At 44.1% G+C, this 24,617-nt stretch overlaps 1 protein-coding gene across 1 annotated transcript in view; it reads left to right on the forward strand.

Moving 5' to 3' along the window:
• Positions 1 to 22,165, forward strand: part of ATG14 (autophagy related 14) — a 46,821-nt gene extending 24,656 nt beyond the window's left edge. The window contains exons 5-10 of the mRNA XM_003901836.5: positions 2,508 to 2,745; positions 6,381 to 6,610; positions 7,840 to 7,957; positions 10,460 to 10,550; positions 10,632 to 10,717; positions 18,640 to 22,165. Coding sequence (XP_003901885.1) covers positions 2,508 to 2,745; positions 6,381 to 6,610; positions 7,840 to 7,957; positions 10,460 to 10,550; positions 10,632 to 10,717; positions 18,640 to 18,946 — 1,070 coding nt within the window. The 3' untranslated portion in view covers positions 18,947 to 22,165. The remainder of the gene's footprint in view (positions 1 to 2,507; positions 2,746 to 6,380; positions 6,611 to 7,839; positions 7,958 to 10,459; positions 10,551 to 10,631; positions 10,718 to 18,639) is intronic.
• The last annotated feature ends 2,452 nt before the right edge of the window (positions 22,166 to 24,617 follow it).

Genomic DNA, 24,617 nt, shown 5'->3' on the forward strand with positions numbered 1-24,617 from the left:
TGTAGAGACTGATGAATTATTTCTCTAGAATCTTTTGACTTAAGATTTCATGATATATGGTATAATACAGATAGGGCATAGATAGGGAAGTTAGGTTATATGCAATTGCAGTGTTGAGTTGATCTGTGCTGTAGTCAGAGTTACTTATCTAAAGAAGCAAGAGTAGATTATACAGCACCAAACATTTTGATGTTTATGGGGAGATGGTGGGGAGAGAGGATGACTGGGTGCTGAGTCTGCACTGAGTGCAGATGGGGTGACTGATGATTTCCTGCCACCTGCGAGTGGTCATGATAATAAATTTGAAATGGATCCTCCCCAAAAATTCTGACCACTGTATGACTCAGGATCATGGCTGGATAGATTCATTTCAGCACTTGTAAAGAGCTCGGTAAAGATAATGAAAATGAGTTAGCACGTGTTGGAACCAAGAGACTGAACCTTTAGGACATTCACATTGAGCAGGATGGCAAAGAGATGTTGTTGTTGTTGTTTTGAGATGGAGTCTCGCTCTGTCACCCAGGCTGGAGTGCAGTGGCACGATCTCGGCTCACTGCAATCTTCACCTCTCAGGTTCAAGCAATTCTCTTGCCTCAGCCTCCCAAGTAGCTGGGATTACAAGCACCCATCACCACACCTGGCTGATAGTTGTTTCAAAACTGTAAGAAATCGGCCAGGTGCAGTGGCTCACGCCTATAATCCCAGCACTTTGGGAGGCCAACGCAGGCAGATCACATTGAGGTCAGGAGTTCAAGATCAGCCATGGTCAAACTCCATCTCTACTAAAAATATAGAAATCAACTGGGTGTGGTGGCCTGTGCCTGTAATCCTAGCTACTCGGGATGCTGGGTCAGGAGAATCACTTGAACCCGGGAGGTGGAGGTTGCAGTAAGCCGAGATTGTGCCACTGCACTCTAGCCTGGGCAACAAGAGCGAAACTCCATCTCAAATAAAAAACTGTCAGAAATCTCATACATGCAACCAAATACCTAAGTTCAGTGGTGCTCAGTGAAAGAGGGTGGGAGGGTGATTGGGACCCACAGACATTTATCAGGTGCCTTTTATACCCTAGTTAGGAGACAGCAAGGCTTCGGTGGGACCTCATGTGAGGAACCAAGAGCTATGTGCCATCAGAAGAGTCCTAACACATTACTCTAGGGTGCCAAGGAGCAAAAGGTCTAGGGAATGTTTATGGAGGGGGGCCTCCCTGAATGAGTAAAATTCGAACATGTAGAAAACAGGAGCAAATAGCCTGAGAGTTAGGGAGTGATGACTGGTTCAGCATTCATCCATCCATGCATTCAGGTGGTTCCATCTTACAGAAAGGATTTGAAATATGTTGCAGTTGAGTACAGCTAGAGCGAAGGGTATGCAGAGGGGAACTGTGGGATATGTACCAATTTGGAGGAGGCCTTGAGGCTGAGGGGTTTGCTCTGTGTTAGACAGGCAGTGGAGAAACACTGAGTATTGACTATAATTTGTAAAGATTGAGCAAGTGAAAGAGGGCATGAAGGCTTGGAGTTGAGCCATGCTGGAGATAGGCAGAGTGTTGGTGAGCGTTAACTAGGATTGTGATAGTAGAAATGAAAAGAAAGGCCTCGATAGAAAGACTTGGACTGGGAATGGAATTGACCATCAAGGCAGTGGACAAGTCAAACATAATCTTGAAGTAGGGAAACTGGAAAAGATGTTCCTGGAAAAATAATGAACTTGATTTTGAACTTGGGTTTAAGTTGCCTAAGCAGCTCCTAGGTATCTGTCTGAAAGTTGACAGCTTGTTTTTGTCATTCAAGTGAAGTTTAGCTACAGCCCAGCAGCCCTAGCAGGTGTAAGATCCAGAACCCGAAGGAACTCCACAGAAAGAACCTACGTCTGACAGGACGAGTGTATGTCTCCTCGTGGTTGTGTGACCAGCGCTTAAAATGCTGGGCATGTGTGTTCTGGATACCTCACCAGATATGTTCCCACCCACCCTGCTGGTGGCTGCCACACTCCACTGTGACTTTGCAGAGCTCTTGGGCTGTTTCTGTTGCCCTTCTCCTCTACTGGATGACCACCTGCTGTGAGATTATACCTGGGTTCTCTGATGATAGCCCAAGGCACACCTAAGAAGTTTGTAAGGAAATCAGATAGCCAGTAAGTTTTTCAAACTTGAATTAGATCTCTTTTCTGCCCAACACGACTATTCTTTGGTGCGCACTGTAGGAAAATTAGGTCCTTCCTGTGCTAAACTTAAACTCAATAGTCGTTGAGTGACTCCTTTTACTAATGGTGATTACAAATAGAGATCCAGAGTCATTTTAATCATGATTCTCTTTGCTTTATGTGTAATATCTACTTGAACTAAACTCTCCGAATTTCCACTTAGTGAACATTAGTTGATTTTATTGAGGTTTTTCTTTCAGTTTAGATTGCAAGGGAAAACACGTGTGCTTGCGGGGCGGAGCTCTGCAGTACACAGGAACTGTTTGCAAAGATAATTGTTGGGTGTGATTTATTTATTTTAGATTCTGAAGGCCTTCTCAAAACCAAGGAAAAGAATCAGAAGCTTTACAGTCGAGCACAACGGCACCAAGAGAAAAAGGAGAAGATTCAGAGGCATAATCGCAAACTTGGTGACCTGGTAGAAAAAAAGACCATTGACTTAAGAAGTCATTATGAGCGTCTGGCAAATCTTCGACGATCCCATATATTAGAGCTCACCTCTGTCATTTTTCCAATCGAGGAAGTAAAGACTGGTGTGAGGTACATTAAGCAAGTCTTTTGACTCCAGGAATAGATCAAGTTCCAAATACTTTTTAAAGTATGTCATTACCTCATTTATGGGGCCTTATTCTAGGGTCATTGGTTTTCCTGGTGATGGAACATAAGTCTTATCTGCTTCAACAAACAGTACGCACTGCACAGAGCTGGGGAGGCAGCCAGGCGAGGGGTGGGGCCCAGGCTTGTGTACTCTCCTGGAGCTTCTAGATGAGGTGCTGACTCACTCTTGATTAAGAACCATCTAATGGCTGGTAGTGGTGGCTCATGCCTGTAATCCCAGCACTTTGGGAGGCCGAGGCAGGCGGATCACCTCAAGTCAGGAGTTTGAGACCAACCTGGCCAACATGGTGAAACCGTGCCTCTACTAAAAATACAAAAATTAGCCAGGCGTGGTGGCGCATGCCTGTAGTCCCAACCAGTTGGGAGGCTGAGGCAGGAGAATCACCTGAACCCGGAAGCCGAGGTCGCAGTGAGCTAAGATTGTGCCACTGCACTCCAGCCTGGGTGACAGAGCGAGACTCTGTCTCAAATAAACAAAGAACCATCTGATGGGCGATATTGGGCCATTTATTCGTTGTGTGTTGTGGGGCATGTTCTTGGACCTCAAAATCCTGATTACCTTGTCTGATAAATGGAGATTTAAAAATGCCTTTTTCACAGAGAAATCATGACCAAATATATAAGAAAACATCTGGAGCTTGGGGTCTCCGATATGGTGGGCACTACATGTTGACTTAGATTTTTCCTGGTGACTGCTGCTTATTGTGTTAACTGTTATCGAGCACTGAATACTGTGACTTTAGTCTTAGGCGGTAGTGCATGGATAACCTCTGGTGGGATGGACAGGACAGTGATTCCCCCATCTGGCTGTTCATCTGAGAAATAGAGGTTCCAGAGAGCACCCCTCCACCGTCCCAGTCCATCTTGTAACACTTCTGTATCTTTACACTTCCCTGATGCTGCTGCTGGTCAGCAGATTTGGAAACTACCACCGAAGGCTTCCGTTTTATTCAACCACAAGCCACCAGACTGCTCTATTGAGGATTTTCCTGTCTCTTCTGACTGCTCTCACTCTCCAGCACCTTTTCCTGGAAACTGACACTCACTGGACTGTTGCTAGTTTCATAACTATTCTCTCCAGTCCGTCCTTTAGTCTGTTACCAGAGTTGGCTTCCTAAAAACCAAAAAGACTGACGGCTGCTTCCAGCTTAAGAAGCGACTCTCTGGCTCTAAGTATTTTGTCATTAGTAAGAGTTGGCAAATAGAAAAATGAAAAGGTGCATTCAAAATAGAGCAGAATAGAAAGTTTTTAGGAGACTAACAGCTGAGTGCAATGTGTGATCTTGGATCCTGAACCCCAGAAGAGATATTAGCAGGACAGTTGGAGAGAATTGAATAAGGTCTATAAATTAGTTAATAGTGTTGTAGCAGTGCTAATTATCTGGTTGTGATTATTGTGTAATATTTTCCTGAATTGATACTTTGGGGAAGTTGAGCAAAGTGTATACAGGGAAACTTTAAAATTCTTGCAACTTTTCTGTAAGGCTGACATTTTTTCAAAAAGAAAATACACGAAGAGAAAACGTGAAAAAAAAAACTATTTCTGTGCTGTTTTAATATTTTATTTAGTGTATATTATTATATGCCATTAATTTTTTTTTAAAAGAAATTGGTGGTTTTAAAGTTATCCTTCTAATAAGGTTTCTTGTTTTCATTTCTCTCAACTTCTTGTGGGAGAAGGGAGACATAGCAGTACAGCTCATAACTGGCCACAGTCTTATCTGTGACAGGCGGTAGCAGTTATCTTACACGTATGTTGTGGCAGAAGGAAAGATATGAAGAACCCCTGCCCGAGAGGACAGAATCTAAATTTGGTGCAGCACAGAAGGCCCTTCCCAGTCTGCCTGCTTCCTACCTGCTTTCCCAGTACCGTCTCCTGGCACTTCCCTTGTGCATCCCACACACCAGCCACACTGAACATCTCTGTTCCCCAGGCAAACTATGTTCTTCCCCCTCAGTGCGTTTGTACCTGCTGTGACTTCTTATGGTGGGTTTGGTTTTTTTGCTTTTTCATTTGAGAGGGAGTTTTGAGAGGGAGTCTCATTCTGTTGCCCAGGCTGGAGCGCAGTGGTGTGATCATAGCTCATTATAACCTTGAATTCCTGGGCTCAGGCAGTCCACCTGCCTTGACCTTCGAAAGTGCTGGAATTACAGGCATGAGCCATCATAGCGGCTTGTTGTTATTTTTTGTTGTTCTTGGTTTTTTGTGTGTGTGTGTGTGTGTGTGAGATGGAGTCTCGCTCTCTGTCACCCAGGCTGGAGTGTAGTGGCATGATCTTGGCTCACTGCAACCTCTGCCTCCCAGGTTCAAGCAATTCTCCCGCCTTAGCCTCCCTAGTAGCTGGGATTACAGGCGCCCACCACCACACCTAGCTAATTTTTGTATTTTTAGTAGCAATGGCGTTTCACTCTGTTGGCCAGGCTGGTCTCGAATTCCTGACCTCAAGTGATCTGCCCACCTCAGCCTCCCAAAGCGCTGGGATTACAGGTGTGAGTCTCACCGCACCTAGCCCTATTGTTTATTTTCTTTTTTTTCCCCCCGAATATTTTCGGCCCTCGGTTAGTTCGAGACATGGAACCTGTGAATACGGGGCTGGCTGTGGCATGGGAAGCATGCGTAAGGCCCTTGTGCTGCACACTGAAGTACCATTGCTGGCTCGAGGAAAAGCACTTGAGAGACTGAGCTGCATGCTGAACTAGCTGCTGTTTTTGTGGGATGCTATTTTTACTTGAAAGAACAACAGAAAGACTTGAGTATTAAAGGGAGTTTTAAAAATGTAGAACAGTTTCACTCTTTACTAATTTTTTGTTTTGAAAAAGATTTTTTTCATAAAAATGTATAATAGGTTTATTGGTATTTTTGAATGAATTATTTATGTTTTTCTCAGTATTTCTACTTCAGTAAGTATCAGTAATCTAACCCATATAAACAAAAGTTCTTTGGGATTCCAAAGTGTTTTAAGCATGTAGAGAGGTGTTGAGACCAAGTAGTTTGAGAACCTAATATGTTAAGCCCTACCTCATGGTTCCGTTTTCCTCACATACAGCTGGTTTGATCTTCCTCTCTGATGGCAAGCTCTTTTCTACATATATTCCAGTTAAATTCCTGGCCAGGCATGGTGGCTCACAACTGAAATATTTGCACTTTGGCTGGTCACGGTAGCTCATGATTATAATCTCAGCACTTTCAGAGGATTGCTTGAGGCCAGGAGTTCACGACCAGCCTGGGCAACAAAGTGAGACCCCATCTCTACAAAAAAAATTTTTTTAAGTTAGCCAGATGTGGTAGGTACCTATAGTCCCAGCTCCTTAGGAGGCTGAGGCAGGAGGATCTCTGGAGTCCAGGAGTCAAGGCTGCAGTGAGCTATGATTGCCTCTGTCACTGCGCTCCCTGTTGGGTAACAGAGTGACACCCATCTCTAAACATAAAAAATAAAAATGTAATGTAAAATTCCCGTGCTCATAGGCAGCTTTTCGATGTTCTAGCATGTCTCGCAGGTCTGTTGCATGCCCTTAAAACCCTCTCTCGAAATCCGTATGTGTCTTCCTACTTGTAGAGACCCCGCAGATGTGTCTTCAGAGAGTGACAGTGCCATGACCTCCAGCACTGTGAGCAAGCTCGCCGAAGCCCGGAGGACAACTTACCTCTCAGGACGATGGGTCTGTGACGACCACAACGGAGACACCAGCATCAGCATTACAGGGCCTTGGATTAGCCTCCCTAACAATGGGGACTACTCTGCCTACTACAGCTGGGTGGAGGAGAAGAAAACAACCCAGGGGCCTGGTGAGAAGCAGCATATCCTTTAAAACGTATATATAGAGATAGTTATAGGTAAAATTGACATAACAAAATGAATAACTTTCAAGTGAACAATTCAGGGGCATTTAGTACATTCACAGCACTGTGCTCCCATCACCTCTGTGTTGTTTCAAAACATTTTGATCATCCCAGACAGAAACCCCATGGCATGAAAGTGTCACATTCCCCCACTCTCCCTTCCCCTCAGCTCCTGGCAGCCACACATCGCTTTCTGTGTCTGTGGATTTGCCTGTTCTGGGCAACTTATATAAATGGAATCACAGAATATATAGCTTTTTGTGTCAGACTTCTTTCACTTAGCATAATGTTTTCAAGGTTCATCCACATGATATGTATAGTGTTTCATTCCTTTTCATGGTTGAATAATATTCCATTGTGTGGATAAGCCACATGTTGTTTATTCATCACTTGATGGACTGAAAACAGTTTTTAGATGTCTCATCTTTTGGGGGTTAATATTGCCTTGTTTATGTCAGAAGACATTATTTAAAGAAGTATATTTCACCTGCTGAGACCCGTATTTTTAGAGTATAACTTTGTAACGTGTTTTAGTAGTCCTAAATGGAGATTGAAAGGCCCCGATGGAAAAACCCTTTAAAACCCCTGCAGTTTCTCTTTGGTGGAGAAAGATTGTTCATTTAGTCACTCAGTAAATATTTAGTGAGCTCATGCTTTGTGTTATGCACATTGCCGGGTGCTGGAGATAAAAAGGTGACCGAGACAGATGTGGCCCTTTGCCCTTCTCAGGGAAGAAAGGTAGGAAGCAAGTAAATGATCAAGGTGCTGTCCGTTGAGTGGGTGCCGTGGAAGGAACTAGGGGAGCATCCTTGGGTGGGGTGGGGTACAGAGGAAGGGATGACTCTTCCGTAGGGTTGTCAGGAGAGGCCTTTCTGGGGAGGTGACATTCAAGTTGGGCCTTTATTGTTTTGATATTACATTATCAGGTTCACGCAGGTCAGACTTTAATTTTATTTATGCTGGGTCTATTTAGGCCCATTTGCCCTGTTACATTGCTCTCAGCAAAAAAGAAAACAAATAAGGGACTATTTATGTCTGGTCATGGAGCATCTATTGAGTAAGCACTAAAACGTAACAGTGCTATCGTGATAAAATCATAAATGATAAACTCTTGGCTCATTAGTAGTTTTGCTGGAGTTAAGGTTTTGTACATGGTGGTTGTTTTCCTGCTGCAGACATGGAGCAGAGTAACCCTGCCTACACCATCAGTGCTGCGCTGTGCTATGCAACTCAGCTGGTCAACATTCTGTCTCATATACTTGATGTAAATCTTCCCAAAAAGCTGTGCAACAGGCAAGTAATTGAAGGTGGTAATGTCATCTTTATCATGGCTCTTTTGGGTTTCTATCTTGTCCATATTTATTCCAGTAAACCAAAAATAAGAATGTAAGTATTATCAAGACAAAGAAGGTCAGATTGAAATATTGAGATTAATTTCAAAAGCCTTATGTGCAGATTAGTTTCATTATCTTACAATTGTACATGAAGCCTTCGAGAAGACCACAGAGAATATAAAGGGGAGTACCAGGATGTTCAGAGGGTTTGCTGCAGATCCTCATATGTTAAATTGTAGCTGTTGAATTATTTGGTTTGTTGTTGTTGTTGTTGTTGTTGTTGTTTTGAGACGGTCTCGCTCTGTTGCCCAGGCCAGAGTGCAGTGGCACAATCTCTGCTCACTGCAACCTCCCCCTCAGTTTCAGGCAATCCTCCCACCTCAGCCTGTTGCGTAGCTGGGTTACAGGCACCCACCACCACGCCTGGCTAATGTTTGTATTTTTAGGAGTGAGGGGTGTTTTGCCATGTTGGCCAGGCTGCTCTTGAACTCCTGACCTCAAGTGATCCGCCTGCCTTGGTCTCCCAAAGTGCTGGGATTACAGGTGAGCCACTGTGCCCTGCCCTGAATTCTTTTTGTTTGTTGTTGTTTTTTTCTTAATGAAAAACTCCCATGGTTTAAAATTCAAAACATTTATACAAAAACTAGCTGGGCGTGGTGGCCTGTGCCTGTAATCCCAGCAATTTGGAGGCTGAGGCAGGAGAATCCCTTGAACCTGGGAGCTGGAGGTTGCAGTGAGCCGAGATCACACCACTGCACTCCAGCCTGGGTGTCAGAGTGAGACTCCGTCTCAAAAGTAAATAAATAAAATTCAAAAAATTTAAAGATATACAGTCTACCCAGTTTGCACTACAACCTTCCTACTACCCTCCAGCTATCATTGCATTTCAAGCATATATAAACATATTATTACTGTCTTCTCCCACTTAAAAAAAATTCTTTTTAATTTTTTTTAAAAACTAAAAGTTTGCTTTCTTCTTTTTTCTTGAGACAGGATCTCACTCTGTCGCCCAGGCTGGAGTGCAGTGGCGCTATCTCAGCTCACTGCAACTTCCATCCCGCCCCAGGCCCAAGCGATCCTCGCACCTCAGCCTCCCAAGTAGCTGGGACTACAGCGCACGCTACCACACCTGGCTAATTTGTTTTGTATTTTTTTGTATGAGACAGGGTCTCCCTATGTTACCCAGGCTGGTCTTGAACTCCTGGGCTCAAGTGATCTGCCCTCCTCTGCCTCCCACAGTGCTGGGATTACAGGCATGAGCCACTGCACCCAGCCATCATCTTCTGCCTTTAAATAAACACAGATGGTAGTATGCTATACTATGGTGTTATACACTTTGCTTTAAAAATTTTTAGTTATGTAACATTTATGAAGTACCTACTGTGTGCCAGCACTGGAGGATACATTGGTGACAAAAAAAATAATCCCTGCCCTCTTGGAGCTCACATTTTCATGGAGGGCCCAGCATAAATAGTAAACAAATCAACAGCACGTCACATGGCAGTAAGTGCTGTGGAGAACATTAAAACAGGATGAGAGGGCCAGGTATGGTGGCTCATGCCTGCCTGTAATCCCAGCACTTTGGGAAGCTGAGGCAGGAGGATCACTTAAGCTCAGGAGTTCGAGACCAGCCTGGGAAACATAGTGAGACCTTGTTGCTACTAAAAATAAAAAAAAATTAGCTGGGTGTGGTGACACACACCTGTAGTCCCAGCTACTCGGGAGGCTGAGGTGGGAGGATCGCTTGAGCCCAGGAGATTGAGGCTACAGGCTGTAGTGAGCTGTGATCACGCCAGTGCACCCCAGCCTGGGTGACAGAGTGAGACCCTGCCTAAAAAACAAAAAAGGTAAGAGAAAGAGAATGTGGTGAGAGAGGGGCTTGCTGTGTTTGAGTGGGCAGGTGTGTGGTCATAGGGGAACTGAGGGAGGGAGGGAGTAAGCAGGCTGTGTGGACCCCTAAGGAAAGAGGCTGTGGGCAAAAAGAATGGCAGCTGCAAAGTCCTGGATAGAATAACGAGGGCAGAGAAGAAGATGGGGTGCAAATCTTGTGGGCCTCATAGGGCTGTTGTAAGCCTCTGACTGCCATTCTGCATAAAGCAGATGACAATTGTATAGTTTACCTTTCTGTACAGGTGTCAAGATCTTACCAGTCTGCTGTTGATGCTTCAAGAAATAATCTTGTACATTTTTCATTTCATTAGTGTGCAGATATTTGTGTAGAATAAATGTCCTGAAGTGGAATTGCTTAGTCAAAGGGTATGTGCCTTCGTAATGTGTATAGGTGCAGTGTAATTGTTCTCTGAGGGGAATGGTGTTTTCTTAAAAAGTCCTTAAGTGCAATTTACTAAGGAGTCAAAGGGCACAGAGTATGTGCTATACCTAATTGTACTGTAAATGGAAATCTTAACATACAGTTTTCTCAAAAAAATACAACTTTATAAATTGTATATTTGTTTTACAGTGAATTTTGTGGCGAAAATCTAAGCAAGCAGAAATTTACTCGAGCAGTGAAGAAACTGAATGCAAATATTCTTTACCTTTGTTTTTCTCAGGTATGAAAAATAGGTTGTGAACTAATTTTTACTTCGTTAAATAATTGAAAATATTAACCAATTCTTTTTTTTTTTTTTTAGCATGTAAATTTAGATCAGTTACAACCACTGCATACCCTCAGGAATCTAATGTACCTGGTCAGCCCAAGCTCTGAACACCTAGGCAGGTAAGAAGGTATTTGTTGCTTTTCTCTAAGTGTTTTTGTGACTCCTGTTAGAGGAGTGGTATATTGGCATAGTAGAGTCGTGTTCCCTAATCCCAAACTCCTCAAACTGGACAAAAATTGCGGAGTCCCATACAGAAAGAAACAAAGGTAATTATATTTGAACTTTTATGAGTTTTTTTCTGTAAACATGTCTTAGAAAAAATTAATATCAATCATTTTTAATACCTGAAGCACAGTCGAAGAACCCAAGTGTTGCTGGAGTGGTGCCTTTTTGTGCTCTCCCTGAAGTCCAAAGGCCATGTCTTTGGATCTGCATCTATTCCTTCTCCAGCCCTTCCTGGACATAGACCCCTTTATAAAAAAGCTGGGAACTCTCTAGCCCTACCTAGTGTCTGCCCTGTTTCCCGCACATTTTCTTTTGCTCCTGCTCACTCCTTGTCCATCCTAACAATTCACAGTTTTCTTTTTTTTTGAGACGGGGTTTCATCCTGTCACCCAGGCTGGAGTGCAGTGGTGCAATCTCAGCTCACTGCAACCTCCACCTCCCAGGTTCAAGCGATTCTTCTGCCTCAGCCTCCCGAGTAGCTGGGATTACAAGTGCGCACCACCATGCCTGATTAATTTTTGTATTTTTAGTAGAGACAGGGTTTCACCATGTTGGCCAGGCTGGTCTCAAACTCCTGACCTTGGGTGATCCACCCGCTTCAGCCTCCCAAAGTGCTGAGATTACAGGCTCGAGCCGCCGTGCCCAGCTGCACAGTTTTCTTCTTATCACTGAGCCAATCTGATCACCATTTGTTGGCGACAAAAGGTACTAGAGGTGTAGGGGATGAACTGGTTTGAAATCAATTAGCTTAAAAACAGTTAAACAAAAAATACCAGCCAGGGCTGGTCTGTGACATCTTTTTATTCTCTCAGCCCACGAAATCGCGAACCATACGAGGCTTAGCTTTTGTTCCATCCAGGCACCCTCGTGCTGGGTGTTTGCCCTTTTTTCCTTGCTCTTAGCAGTCTGTCCGTACATTTCTGCAGAGATGTGATATGGTTATATATTTACACTTTTGAAAGAGAACTAAAGACAAGTGGCAGGAAAGTTCTTTTGGGATTCCCTTCTGCATCATCCATCTACTGAAACCCAAGGCATTAGGGGAGGCCTTGTCCTCTGACGCGTGTGCCTGGCTTCCCCCACGCAGCAGTTAACTTTCGGTGATAATCTGCCTTTAACCATTGTCTTACGCTTCCTTCCCCTCCCCACCTCAGACAGTTAACATTTCTGGGACATAGACTCCTTTGTAAAAAGCTGTGAACTCGCCAGGAAACTGCACATATACTTACAATGTTGTGCCATTTTACAGGGAGTTCACACCTCTCACCCCTGATCCCTCATTGGTTCATGAGCCATGGAAATGTGAACATTAGAAATCCATCCCAGTTTTGATGGTTGGTTTCTGTGAGTTTACTCACCATCCTCTCTGTTCCTTACCTGTAACGGGCTCAAATTAGGAAATTTATCCTTATTAATAAGAGCTAATATTTATTGGTCCACTCTTTATTGACACAGGGCCAACCTCTTTACTTGCCTTGGATATTATTCCTACTTTATAGACAGGAGAAACTGAAGCTTAGTATGGTCAAGTAACTCATGGCCATGGTCACAGAGCCAGTGCAGGTGGTGGAGCCGGAGTCTCAGCGCACACCTGGCTGCCTCCACAGTAAGAAAAACCATAAGATTGAGCTGATAGATGCTGAAGAGAATTAAATAAAATGCAGTTCCCATTAATAATTAGGGGGAAAAATTACTAGCAAGTTAAAAGTAGATTATTACTAGTGGATATCTATCACAAACCTACAAGGAAAGTTATACTTAATGGCACGTTACTTACATAGATATTGATGTAATTTATGTAATAGATTACATAGGAAAAAATCAAGGATGCCTACTGTCAGTGCTGTGTTAACAGCTCTGGAAGCCTTGCCAAGGTAAAACATTTTTAAAAAGAAGTGAGGTGTATTTATATTGGAAAGAAAGAAACTAAGTTGGGATTATTGTAGATGGTATAATTATTGAACTGGATTCCCAAGAGAATTAAGAAACTATTTGAAGTGATAGTTCAAACCAGGTGTGGTGGCTCACACCTATAATCCCAGCTACTTGGGAGGCTGAAGTGGGCGGATCACTTGAGCCCAGAAGTTCAAGACCAGCCTGGGCAACATAGTGAGACTCCATCTCTACAAAAAGTAAAAAAAAAAAAAATTTAGCCAGGCACAGTAATGCATGCCTGTAGTCTCAGCTACTCTGGAGGCTGAGGTGGGAGGATCACCTGAGTTGAGGAGTTCCAGGCTTATACCACTGCACTCCAACCTGGATGACAGAATGAAACCCTGTCTCTTCAAAAAGAAAAAGATAAACATACAAAAAACAGTTGCTTTCTTGTGTGCCAACAGCAACCAGTTTGGAAATTTAATGGAAAAAGTATTCCTTTTATTGTAGCAGCAAAAACTGTAAATTCTATAGCAGTGATCTTAATAAAATATATGTAAAATGATTATAAAAATTATGAAGCTTATTTTTATTCCACATGTATTTTTTGAGTGGCTGCTACACACTATATGAGGAGTGGAGCTGAAAGAAAGCCACAGGCAGGGAAAATCCTTACGATTTTCCAGGATGAGAAGGCTCAGTGTTGCAAAAGGGCTACTTCTCAAAAGGAAGACTGATGTATTTCATGGAGCTTTGAAAGCTGATTCTAAAGTTCAACTAGAAGTATAGTCTGCAAGGAAGTTTTGAAAACAGTAATGAGGGATGGAGTTGGTCCATTTAAAACGTAGCGTAAAGGTAATTAAAACAGAATGCTGTTAGCATGCAAATAGGTGGAGTGATTAGAGGAAGAGAATAGTCCCGAAACAGACTCTTATATATGTGGAAATATAATCTTATGATAGAGGAGGCGTTGAATCAGATAATGTTTCAATAGTGTTGGGCCAGTTGGGTATTCATATGGGGGGAAAGTTGAGTTCATACCACATTCTATATATAAAAATAAAATCCAGATGATATAAACAACCTTATTTTTAAAAAAATCTATAAAATAAGCCAAAGGACCGTGTTTTATGATAGGATGGTGAGAGAATTCCCAAGTAAGCCACAAAACCCAAAAACCATAAAGGAAAGGAGTTAGACATCTTCCTGTGTCAAAACTCTGAGTGTATCTAGTGAAAGCTGCCATAAACAAAGTTAAAAGACGTCATAGATAGGTTTCGCAACCTCTATAACAGACAACAGATTAAAATCTAAACAACTTAAGTCTTTCAAATCAGCACAGGAAAGACCAACAACCTATTAGAGAAATAGACAAAAGATTAAAACATGCAGCTCACACAAAAGATGAAGGTAGTCAGTATTCAAAGGAAAAAAATCTTTAGGCTCAATCAAGAAGAACAAAAAAAAAAAATGCAGCCAGTCACAGTGATACGTGCCTATAGTCCCAGATACTTGGGAGGCTAAGGCAGGAGGATCACTTGAGCTCAGGAGTTGGAGGTTACAGTGAACTGTGATCACTTTTGTGAACAGCCACTGTACTTCAGCCTGGGCAACACAGTGAGACCCCCATCTCTTAAAAAAAATTAATAAAAAATTTTAAATGCAATTCAAAACAAGTTTCCATTTGCAACCATCAGTTTGACAAAAATAGGAAGGAGCAGTGAATCCAGTGTTGCTGGTCGTTGGGGGGGAAAAGGCACGCATACTGGAGGTGAGTTTTTGAAGCGGATCTGAGGTTTTCTGTAGGCCTACTCTTGAGTCAGGTTTTCCATTTAGAATTGCACACACAATTAGGCTGTGAGTCACATCTAAGTTTATGGCCAGAGGACAGGAAGTAGAACTTCAAAAGTCCCCTTTTCCCACCTGCTTCATCAGAATCAAAGTGTAAAGAAGATTGTTCATGGAACCTGGGTGGGATTTCCTGTTTCTACTCAGACTGGCAGAACCGAGGATTCTATTCTGAAAAGATAAATTTTTTTTTTTTTTTTTGGAAACAAATTTAAACTTACAGAAAAATTACAAAAAAATAAAAATAGGGCCAGGCATGGTGGCTCATGCCTGTAATCCCAGCACTTTGGGAGGCTGAGGTGGGTGGATCACTTGAGGTCAGGAGTTTGAGACCAGCCTGGCCAACATGGGAAACTGCATCTCTACTAAAAGTACTAAAATTATCTGGGCGTGGTGGCGGGTGCCTGTCATTCCAGTTACTTGGGAGGCTGAGGCAGGAGAATCTCTTGAACCCAGGAGGCGGAGGTTGCAGTGAGCTGAGATCATGCCACTACACTCTGGCCTGGGAAACAGAGTGAGACTCCGTCTCAAAATTTAAAAAAAAATTAATAAAAATAAAAGTAGTACAGACACATATACCCTTACCCAGATTCTATTAATATTTTGCCCATTGCTTATCCTTTGTGCAGTCTCTGTATCCATAAATGCACATACTCCCACATATTTGAAATAGGATATATTGTAAAAGTGACTTTTACAAAGCCAGAAAGATCCTTTTGTTGCCTTAATTGGTAGAATACCTCCCTGCAGCACCATGAGAAAATGAGTATTCCTGGTTCAGGGCCTTGAAAAAAAGATACCCATTATTCAGCTAACCTAAAAATTAGGAAACTATTTTATAATCTTTATTCCTCAAAGACATTAAGCAAAATAGGACGAATTATTTTGCTCGCTGGTTATGTGGGCTGTGTCTCTAGCTTGGGGTCTGGCGGGCAGGTGATGTGTCTCTCATCTAGAAGTGGTGGGAGAGAGGCATTGGGTGGAGAAACATCGCAGGGGCCTCTGCCACAACCCTCCTCCTGCTCTGTGGCTTCTCAGAGATGTAGGTTGATCGTTGGAACCAAAATTGTTCCATACGGGCTCCTTGAGGAGTCTTCCATTCAGTCGCTTTTCATTGTACTAAGCTGAGCACCTGCTCCATGCCAGGCGAATTTCTCCACGCAGAGAACTGGAGTCCACCAGGAACTCTGCCTGAAGGAAATGCCATTTCCTCCTCTCTGTCCCTTCTGCCTGCCTCCTGGGAAAACTAAGACCCCAGGATTAGAGAAGGCAGCATCAAAGAAGAAAACAGGCTGAGCCTTGGAGGGAAGAGGGAAGGAAGGAAGGGAGGGAGGGAGGAAGGAGCGAGCTATGGATAAAGCTGACTGAGGAAGAAAGGGAGGGAGAGAGGAAGAAAGGAGGGGAATGAGGAAGGGAGGGAGGGAGAAAGGAGGGAAAGAAGGGAGGGAGAAAGGGAAAGAAGGAAGGGAGAGAGGGAGGAAGGGAGGAGCAAGCTGTGGTAAAAAGCTGACTGGGGCCTTTGGGGGATCCTGGGGAAACCAAGAGACTTAGCCTGGCAGTCAGTTTTGAGGTCCCCTGGACTGCACAGCTGAACAGAACAGAATCAGAGCATCTTGGGTTTAGTAAAGGAGGGAGCCCAGGCAAAGAATTTAAATTGTGAACATTTTTAGTGGGTGCGTGCCAGAAGGAGAGAGAGGCAGCTCTCCAAGAGGTGGCAGGTGGGAAGTGGTGGTGATAAGGTGAGGACCTGGGCCAGAGTGACAAATTGAGAATGGAAAGGGGGCTTATTTAATAACAGGTAGCCCTGGTGACCTCAGACACAGAGCAGGATGGGGGAGAGGAGGAATCTCAGCCAGCTAAAATTTTGAGACTGGTTCAGATATCTGGGATGAACCTGAGGGTTTAGTAACCAGACGATATTTGGGAGTGGCGCTAGGAGAGGAATCTGAAAAGATGGCTTTAGAGTAGAACTGTTTGCCAAGGAAAAGAAAAAGGGGAGAAAAGAAATGAAGTGCAAGGAGAAATGTGAGGATACAGAAAAGGGTGCTTGGAGCTAAAAACTGCAGTGGCCATTAGTTTGCTGGCAGAGAAATTCAAGGGGCAGTAGGAGGTTCTACTCCCTTCACCCTTGCAAAATACTGACTTCTGGGCAGGGTGGGGCCTAGTAAACTTGGAAGCCCCCTAGTCTGAGGGGCTTTTTGTTTTGTTTGTTTGTTTGTTTGAGACAGAGTCCCGCTCTGTCGCCCAGGCTGGAGTGCAGTGGCGCAACCTCAGCTCACTGCAAGCTCCGCCCCTGGGGTTCACGCCGTTCTCCTGCCTCAGCCTCCCGAGTAGCTGGGACTACAGGCGCCTGCCACCATGCCTGGCTAACTTTTTGTATTTTTAGTAGAGACGGGATTTCACCGTGTTAGCCAGGATGGTCTCGACCTCCTGACCCTGTGATCCACCCGCCTCAGCCTCCCAAAGTGCTGGGATTACAGGCGTGAGCCACCACACCCATGAGCCACCACGCCTGGCCTGATGGGCTCTTTGAACATGTAAATCGCTCACTGGATACCAAGTGGGAAACCCCATGGCATATCTTCCAATGTAATCACTAAAGCCCTAAAAACAGTCCCTGGAGCATAAATGATAGCTATTATTACTACTTTACCCAGCTGGGAAGCACAGGTGTCTGGGAGGAATGAGGGCTGCTTGCTTCTGTAAAAAGTGAGTCAAAGGTGCAGACCTGGTGAGGTGTGTTGGAGGCCAGTACTAGCCGTTCATCATTGTGAAGGCTGTGAAGAATTTGGGACCATAGGCTGAAATGTCAGGCTGTACAATTCTAGGCTCTCATTTCTGCCTGCTATTTATTTTGACCTCTCCTTTTGTTTCCCAAAGTTGTTATCAGTGAAACCCTTAAATGAACCAAGGCTTATCTGGGGGCAGCACCTTGGTCCCACCCTGTAGCTGGTTGCAGGGCAGTTCCCTGGAAGGCAGTGGGTGGGGGTGGCTGCCTACAGGGAGGACATGCAGCCTGGTTGCCCTGGAGCCGGAGCTGAGGGGCATTTGAAAGAGAGGGAAAAAGAAGCAGAAAGGTGGCCAGCACAGTGGCTCACACCTGTTTTAATCCCAGCACTTTGGGAGGTGGAGGTGGGTGGATCACTTGAGATCAGGAGTTCAAGACCAGCCTGGCCAACATGGTGAAACCCCGTCTCTACTAAAACTACAAAAATTAGATGGGCATGGTGGCTTACACTTGTAATCCCAGCTACTCAGGAGGTTGAGGCAGGAGAATCGCTTAAACCTGGGAGGTGGAGGCTGCAGTGAGTCGAGACTGTGCCACTACACTCCAGCCTGGGCAACAGAACAAGACTCTGTCTCAGTAAAAAAAGAAATGCAGAAAGACTTCTGAGGTTTGCTGACTCAGTTCCCTGTGCTGAGGTGCCAGCAAAGAGGATGAGGCCTAAGAAAGGGTAATAGGACTTGGCAGTGAGGGTGTCATTAGGGACCTTTGAGAAATAGAAATTGTTTTCTCCTAAAATATGGTGCAGAAATATACAACATTGCCTCTGAATGTATTCTAAACAGTTGTGCCTCATTCTGTGCTACAAATGTGTCCTAGAAAATTGTGGTGATATTTTTAAACATGTACAGGAGGCCACTGAGTCGTCTTTGTATACCATTTATTACTTACTACACTAAATAATATCCAGAGTATACATCAAGTGGCTTTTTGTTAGAATTGTCTCATTGGAGTGCCCTGTATTTACTTCATAGACAGTGCAGTTCTTTACAACAGGAAGTCAGACTTAGGACCAACATGGGCCATCTCAGTGAAGAGGTTTTTTTCCTAGGCAGGGTCATCACCAATTAAGTAGGTAGACTTGTGGGAAATTGTGGTATCATGATTTTATTTAAAACATGGATGGAGATTATTTGGGTAAAGGAAAACGCAATCATATGTCCACACGGAGTGCTGCACAGACTTGAGGAATGAATGCAGCATGCGGCACGCCTCATCCCCTCAGGTGAGGGCCTTCGGGAAGACGGCATGTTTTCTGGTGTTGAGAATGGTGGTTATCCTAAAGAGACCCTCATTGTCTGCACACAGGTCAGGGCCCTTTGAAGTACGAGCAGACCTTGAGGAGTCCATGGAATTTGTGGATCCTGGAGTTGCTGGAGAATCAGATGAGAGCGGAGACGAGCGCGTCAGCGATGAAGAAACCGACCTGGGCACAGACTGGGAGAACCTGCCTAGTCCCCGGTTTTGTGACATCCCTTCCCAGTCCGTGGAAGTCTCCCAGAGTCAGAGCACCCAGGCATCCCCACCCATCGCAAGCAGCAGTGCAGGTGGGATGATCTCCTCTGCAGCAGCCTCGGTGACCTCCTGGTTTAAAGCTTACACTGGACACCGTTAATGAGCATGGACCAAAACATGCCAAATCTGCATCAAGAAAGTTCTTCTCCCACTACACTCTAGTAAACATTATCTGTTTAAGTTAAGATAGTGCCTGGAACAAAGGTTAAAGTGTTTCTTTTTTTTAAGCAGGGAGACAAACATTTCTATTTGTCAAGTAGCCTGTGATGGTGACCAATATGCTTATGATACTTAATAGAACAGGGGTTGAAGGTCTTTCTGCCCAGACCAGTGTTGGTGGAAGGAGGACCTGTGCGTGTGGCCAGTTCTGCCAAGGAAGCAATTGATTTGGGTTTCCTCTGGGCCCAGGCCACCGGGCCCACAGACCTGGGTCAGTGCACTGGTCCTTGCGGTGCTGAGACTGTTCCTGACACTAAGTTTTAGGGATTGGTTGAATCACAAGAGGTGATTCTTGATTATTAGGACATGAAAGATAAAAGCTCTTTAATAAAGAGTTTTTCTGCCATTGATTTTTTTGTACGGAGAAGCAGCAGGCAATGTGACATGATTTCTTTGTAATTTGGTCCTTTAATTTTGTTTGGGAGGGGTGAGTTACACGTATTGCATTCATGCTGCTCTGTCGTAGTTTGGCAGACATTTCTGTTTTTCTTTGCCCCACACACCAAAGAAAATGAAAGTCTTTTTCTTTAGGACCCACATCCATAAATGGAAGAAATCCTGGCTGCAATAATGTCCTAGAGAGTTTTTAACTATTTTCTTGTATTCTGAGGGGAATTAAGCCTATTCTTACCTAGTTGATTGAAGTCCTGCCATCTACACTATGAGCATTTTGAAATTGAACTTATCCTGTCTGGGTGAAAATAAGTCATGAAGGTCATTCCCTTATGTAAGCTCAGTGCCTGCCTGGGCACGGGGGAAAAGCCACTTAGTTCAGTGGCCTCTGGTCATTTTTGTGGTGTCCAGTTTCTTTCTGTGGGATTGAGTAGGTGGCAGGTGTTTTCAGGGGAAACCATCCTGCTTGTTTCCCTGAACTCTTTGTTGCTCTGAGAACACAGCTTTGCTCAGAAATGTAGTGCAGATCCTTACGGCTTGATGCTGCTCTGCTCTGTTCTGGGGAAAGCACAATATAAAGAATTTCTCAGCTGGGCACGGTGGCTCACGCCTGTAATCCCAGCACTTTGAGAGGCCGAGGTAGGCAGATCACCTGAGGTCAGGAGTTCGAGACCAGCCTGGCCAACATGGTGAAACCCCGTTTCTACTAAAAATACAAAAAATTACCGGGCGTGGTGGCGCACGCCTGTAATCTCAGCTACTTGGGAGGCTGCGGCAGAATCGCTTGAACCGGAAGGCAGAGGTTGCAGTGAGCCGAGATGGTGCCACTGCACTCCAGCATGGGCAATGAGAGCGAAACTCCGTCTCAAAAGGATTTCCCTCACCAGGAGATCATTTTCAGGTCATGTGTCTTGTCATTCTTTTAGTGACAATCTTATAGGAAAACTATAATGAGAGAGGCATTATGTACAAATACGTAAGTAGTTTTTTATTTTTAATAACTGCAAAAAAAAAAATCCTGTGTAACAACTACCCAAAGAAATCCTATGGAAGATTCCTAACAGGCATTAGTACCATATCGTATGTGATTGGCATGATAGCACCTCAGATAAATCATTCAGAGGCTTGCCATGCCCCAGCTTCTTTTCTCATCATCACAATTATAGTTGATACTTTGCCTCCAAGTCCGAGGTGCTATATAGCTTTTGCTAATGGTATATTTGGTGTTTGGTATAGTTTTGGGTAGAGTTGCAAAAGGGAGTTTATTTCTATCTGGTAGTCACAAATTCCTTGGCGCTATGAATTTTCCGTGAAAGGAAGAAGTAGGCTTTTCTTGTTGTGGGTGTTTTTGTTTGTTTGTTTGTTTTGGAGACAGAGTCTCGCTCAGCTGCCCAGGCTGGAGTGCAGTGGTGCCATCTCGGCTCACTACAACCACCATTTCCTGGGTTCAAGCAATTCTCCCATCTCAACCTCCCGAGTCACTGGGATTATAGGCACCCGCCATTATGCCCGGCTAATTTTTGTATTTTAGTAGAGACAGGGTTTCACCATGTTGGCCAGGCTGGTCTTGAACTCCTGACTTCAGGTGATCCGCTTGCCTCGGCCTCCCAAAGTGCTGGGATTACAGACGTGAGCCACCATGCCCGGCCCCTTGTGGGTTCTTCGACACTGCTGGGATCTCTGTTTTAAGTGCTCAGCTTCATGATTGCTGGGCTTCCATTTTCCCATCCAGTTCTGGAGTTCATAGAGAGTGAAGATGGTGGATTTGAACAGATACCAAATAAACACGATCTTGTAAGAGTTGTCTAGCTACCTAAAACCCTCAGAAGAGCTTAGTCTCACCAGTTGTAAGAGTGGGATTTGGAGCTTGGTGGTGGAGATTGACTTCAGTTGAGAGATACGCAATCGTAGTGGTTTTCTTAAGCCTCTTATGAAACCATGAATGTGAGATGAAGCTAAAGAATAGAATCCAGAGATCACAAACTCATCTAGAGTACTTCAACAAAATTTACAAATGTGGGAACTTATAGGGATAGGATATATTTTGTTGTTGTTAATATCAACTAGAGGCACTTTATGTAGGGTTAAGTGATCAAACCCTTTTGTGGTTTTGAACACCAACATACTGGCTTACACCTGCTGAAATATTTTGGGTTTCATTATTTTGCACTGGATCCACCCTGTAAATACTCTTAAGTATACATTTCAACCACTGTTTTTTCTACTCTTTTTGCTGCTCATTAAAATCTTTCATGTAGGTGCCAGAACCATATGTAAACAGCTTTTTTAAAAATTGAAGCTGGTATTTTTTTTAAAAGCCATAGAACTGGGTCATGTTTTCCATTTTAAAATGATTTATTGAAACAAGGTAATACTAATAAAAACCCACAGGCACCAAACAGGCTGCTTAAAATGGTCTGTTAAAGACATTTTTTGATAATGGAATATAACTAAGAAAAGTTTTGCACATCTGTAAGGGGGAAAAACAGTGTATCACCATTGGGTAGAGTGGATAGGACTCATGTAAGGACTCACATCATTTGGGGAAGAGCATTCAGTGGCCTGCTGTTAGAGGACTAGTGTCCGAGGATCTCACAGTATCATACTGCAGGAATTCCCCATTGCTCTGCAACTTCTAAACCAGTTTGAGTCATACAAATGTTTTCTAAACTTTTATTGTATTACTGCAATAAATCTTTTAACTGTACTTTGCTAATGTGTATGTCTTTTTCAAACTCTTTTCATTTCCACTGCTACATTAAGGGTAGCAAGAATGAGATTGAACCCTTTACAAATTATAGAAGAAGTTTGTAGAATTTTTTTGCCAGGTAAGAAAAAACGTTAATATGTTTTTTAAAATTACGGATCATGGTGGTATTAATAATGATCTCTCCCAAGCTGAGAAGCTGGTTGCATACTTTCCCTAAAGACGTGTTTTTCTTTGGTCACCATCATTTGTTGCATGTGACCTACAATGACCTGGTTTTGTGCAACAGACCCCCGGGAGAGGGGGCCTCTAGGATGCCCACATGGAACCTGCCCAGACTTTCTTCAGGACAAGAGGAAAAGGGAAATGTTAGAGGGAACCACTCAGAGGCCTGAGTAGCTTTGGAGGATCCCTCCCCGACCCAACACCCCTTATCTTTTATAACTAATTTCTCCCAGGTGGGTAGTCGGTGGTGCCCTTCAGATTAGATGATTGGAGAGAAGGACCACCTGCAGGTGGTGGAGAGACACCAAGAGTGACTGCTGTGGAAGAGCCAGGCCAGCCGGGATACCCCCAGGAGCTATTGCCATGGTCACACTGCCCCTTTATCTGGAACAGAAGGCTGGCAGGCAACAGGAGGAAATAGGCAAGGAAACGGAAGGGTTCTCAAACGGTGTGTGTGCTTCGGTGGCACTGTCCTTCAGTCTTTCCAGGCAGCAGTTTAAAGCATGCTCCCATCTGGTGTTTAAAAGGAGATCTCTCCATCCCGAGTTACATCATGACTGATGCAGGAATCAGATTGAAACAGATTGGGAGGAATTAAGGATAACTTTGTCATTGGTAGTGGGGAGATTATTTAAAAGTTGCATCGGCCGGGCGCGGTGGCTCACGCCTGTAATCCCAGCACTTTGGGAGGCCGAGGCGGGCGGATCACAAGGTCAGGAGATCGAGACCACAGTGAAACCCCGTCTCTACTAAAAATACAAAAAAATTAGCCGGGCGCGGTGGTGGGCGCCTGTAGTCCCAGCTACTCAGGAGGCTGAGGCAGGAGAATGGCGTGAACCCGGGAGGCGGAGCTTGCAGTGAGCCGAGATCGCGCCACTGCACTCCAGCCTGGGCTACAGAGCGAGACTCCGTCTCAAAAAAAAAAAAAAAAAAAGTATAATTTTCCTCATTATGTTTGAATTTTCTTATAATAAACGTACTAGAGTGTATGGTGTATATACATGTATTAAAGAAAAACTCAAAACAACAACAACAACAAAAACCCCCAGAAGCCACCAGTGGGATAATCTTTCCTCCAAGAAAGAGGATAGTAAACTAACAAGAGTTACATCAATGACTTCTTTGTTGTGCCTTTTGTAGGGAGGAGTGAGAGATACTCTGGTGATGGGAGGGATCTAAAAGAGCCTTTGAATGAATACTCCCCTTTAAAAAGTGAGAAAATTAGCTGGGTGTGGTGGCTCACACCTGTAATCCCAGCACTTTGGGAGGCTGAGGCAGGCAGATCACCTGAGGTCAGGAGTTCGAGACCAGTCTGACCAACATGGAGAAACCTGGTCTCTACTAAAAATACAAAATTAGCCGGGAGTGATGGCGCATGCCTGTAATCTCAGCTACTCAGGAGGCTACGGCAGGAGAATCGCTTGAACCTGGGAGGCAGAGGTTGCAGTGTGCTGAGATCAAGATCACATCATTGTACTCCAGCCTGTGCAACAAGAGTGAAACTCTGTCTCAAAAAAAAAAAAATGCAGAAGGTATTTGATGACACTAGTTAAGTGTTGAAAATGGGCTAGAGCCAGTTGAGTAAAAAAAAAAAACTCAGAGGCATTAAGAAGGAGTGTCCAATCTTTTGGCTTCTGTGGGCCACATTGGAAGAATTGTCTTGGGTCACACATAAAATACACTAATAATAGCTGATGAGCTATTTTTAAAAATTGCAAAAAATTTCATGATGTTCTAAGGAAGTTTACAAATTTGTGTTGGGCCATATTCAAAGCCATCCTGGGCCACATGCATCTCATGGGCCATGAGTTGGACAAGCTTGCATTAAAGAGTCTTGTGGGCTGGGGAGATGAAGGTGGGTGGATCACCTGAGGTCAGGAGTTTGAGACCAGCCTGACCAACATGGTGAAACCGCATCTTTACTAAAAATACAAAAATTAGCTGGGTGTGGTGGTGGGCACCTGTAATCCCAGCTACTCAGGAAGCTGAGATGCGAAGATCATGTAAAGCCACGAGGCTGAGGTTGGAGTGAGCCAAGATCATGCCACTCTCTAGCCTGGATGAAAGAGCAGACTCTATCTCAAAAAAAGAAAAGGCCAGGCTTGGTGGCTCATGCCTGTAATCCCAGCACTTTGGGAGGCCAAGGTGGGTGGATCACCTGAGGTCAGGAGTTCAAGACCAGTCTGGCCAACAACATGAAACCCCGTCTCAACTAGAAATACAAAAA

This window comes from Papio anubis, chromosome 7 (genome assembly GCF_008728515.1).
Source record: "Papio anubis isolate 15944 chromosome 7, Panubis1.0, whole genome shotgun sequence".
In the NCBI taxonomy this organism is placed as follows: domain Eukaryota; kingdom Metazoa; phylum Chordata; class Mammalia; order Primates; family Cercopithecidae; genus Papio; species Papio anubis.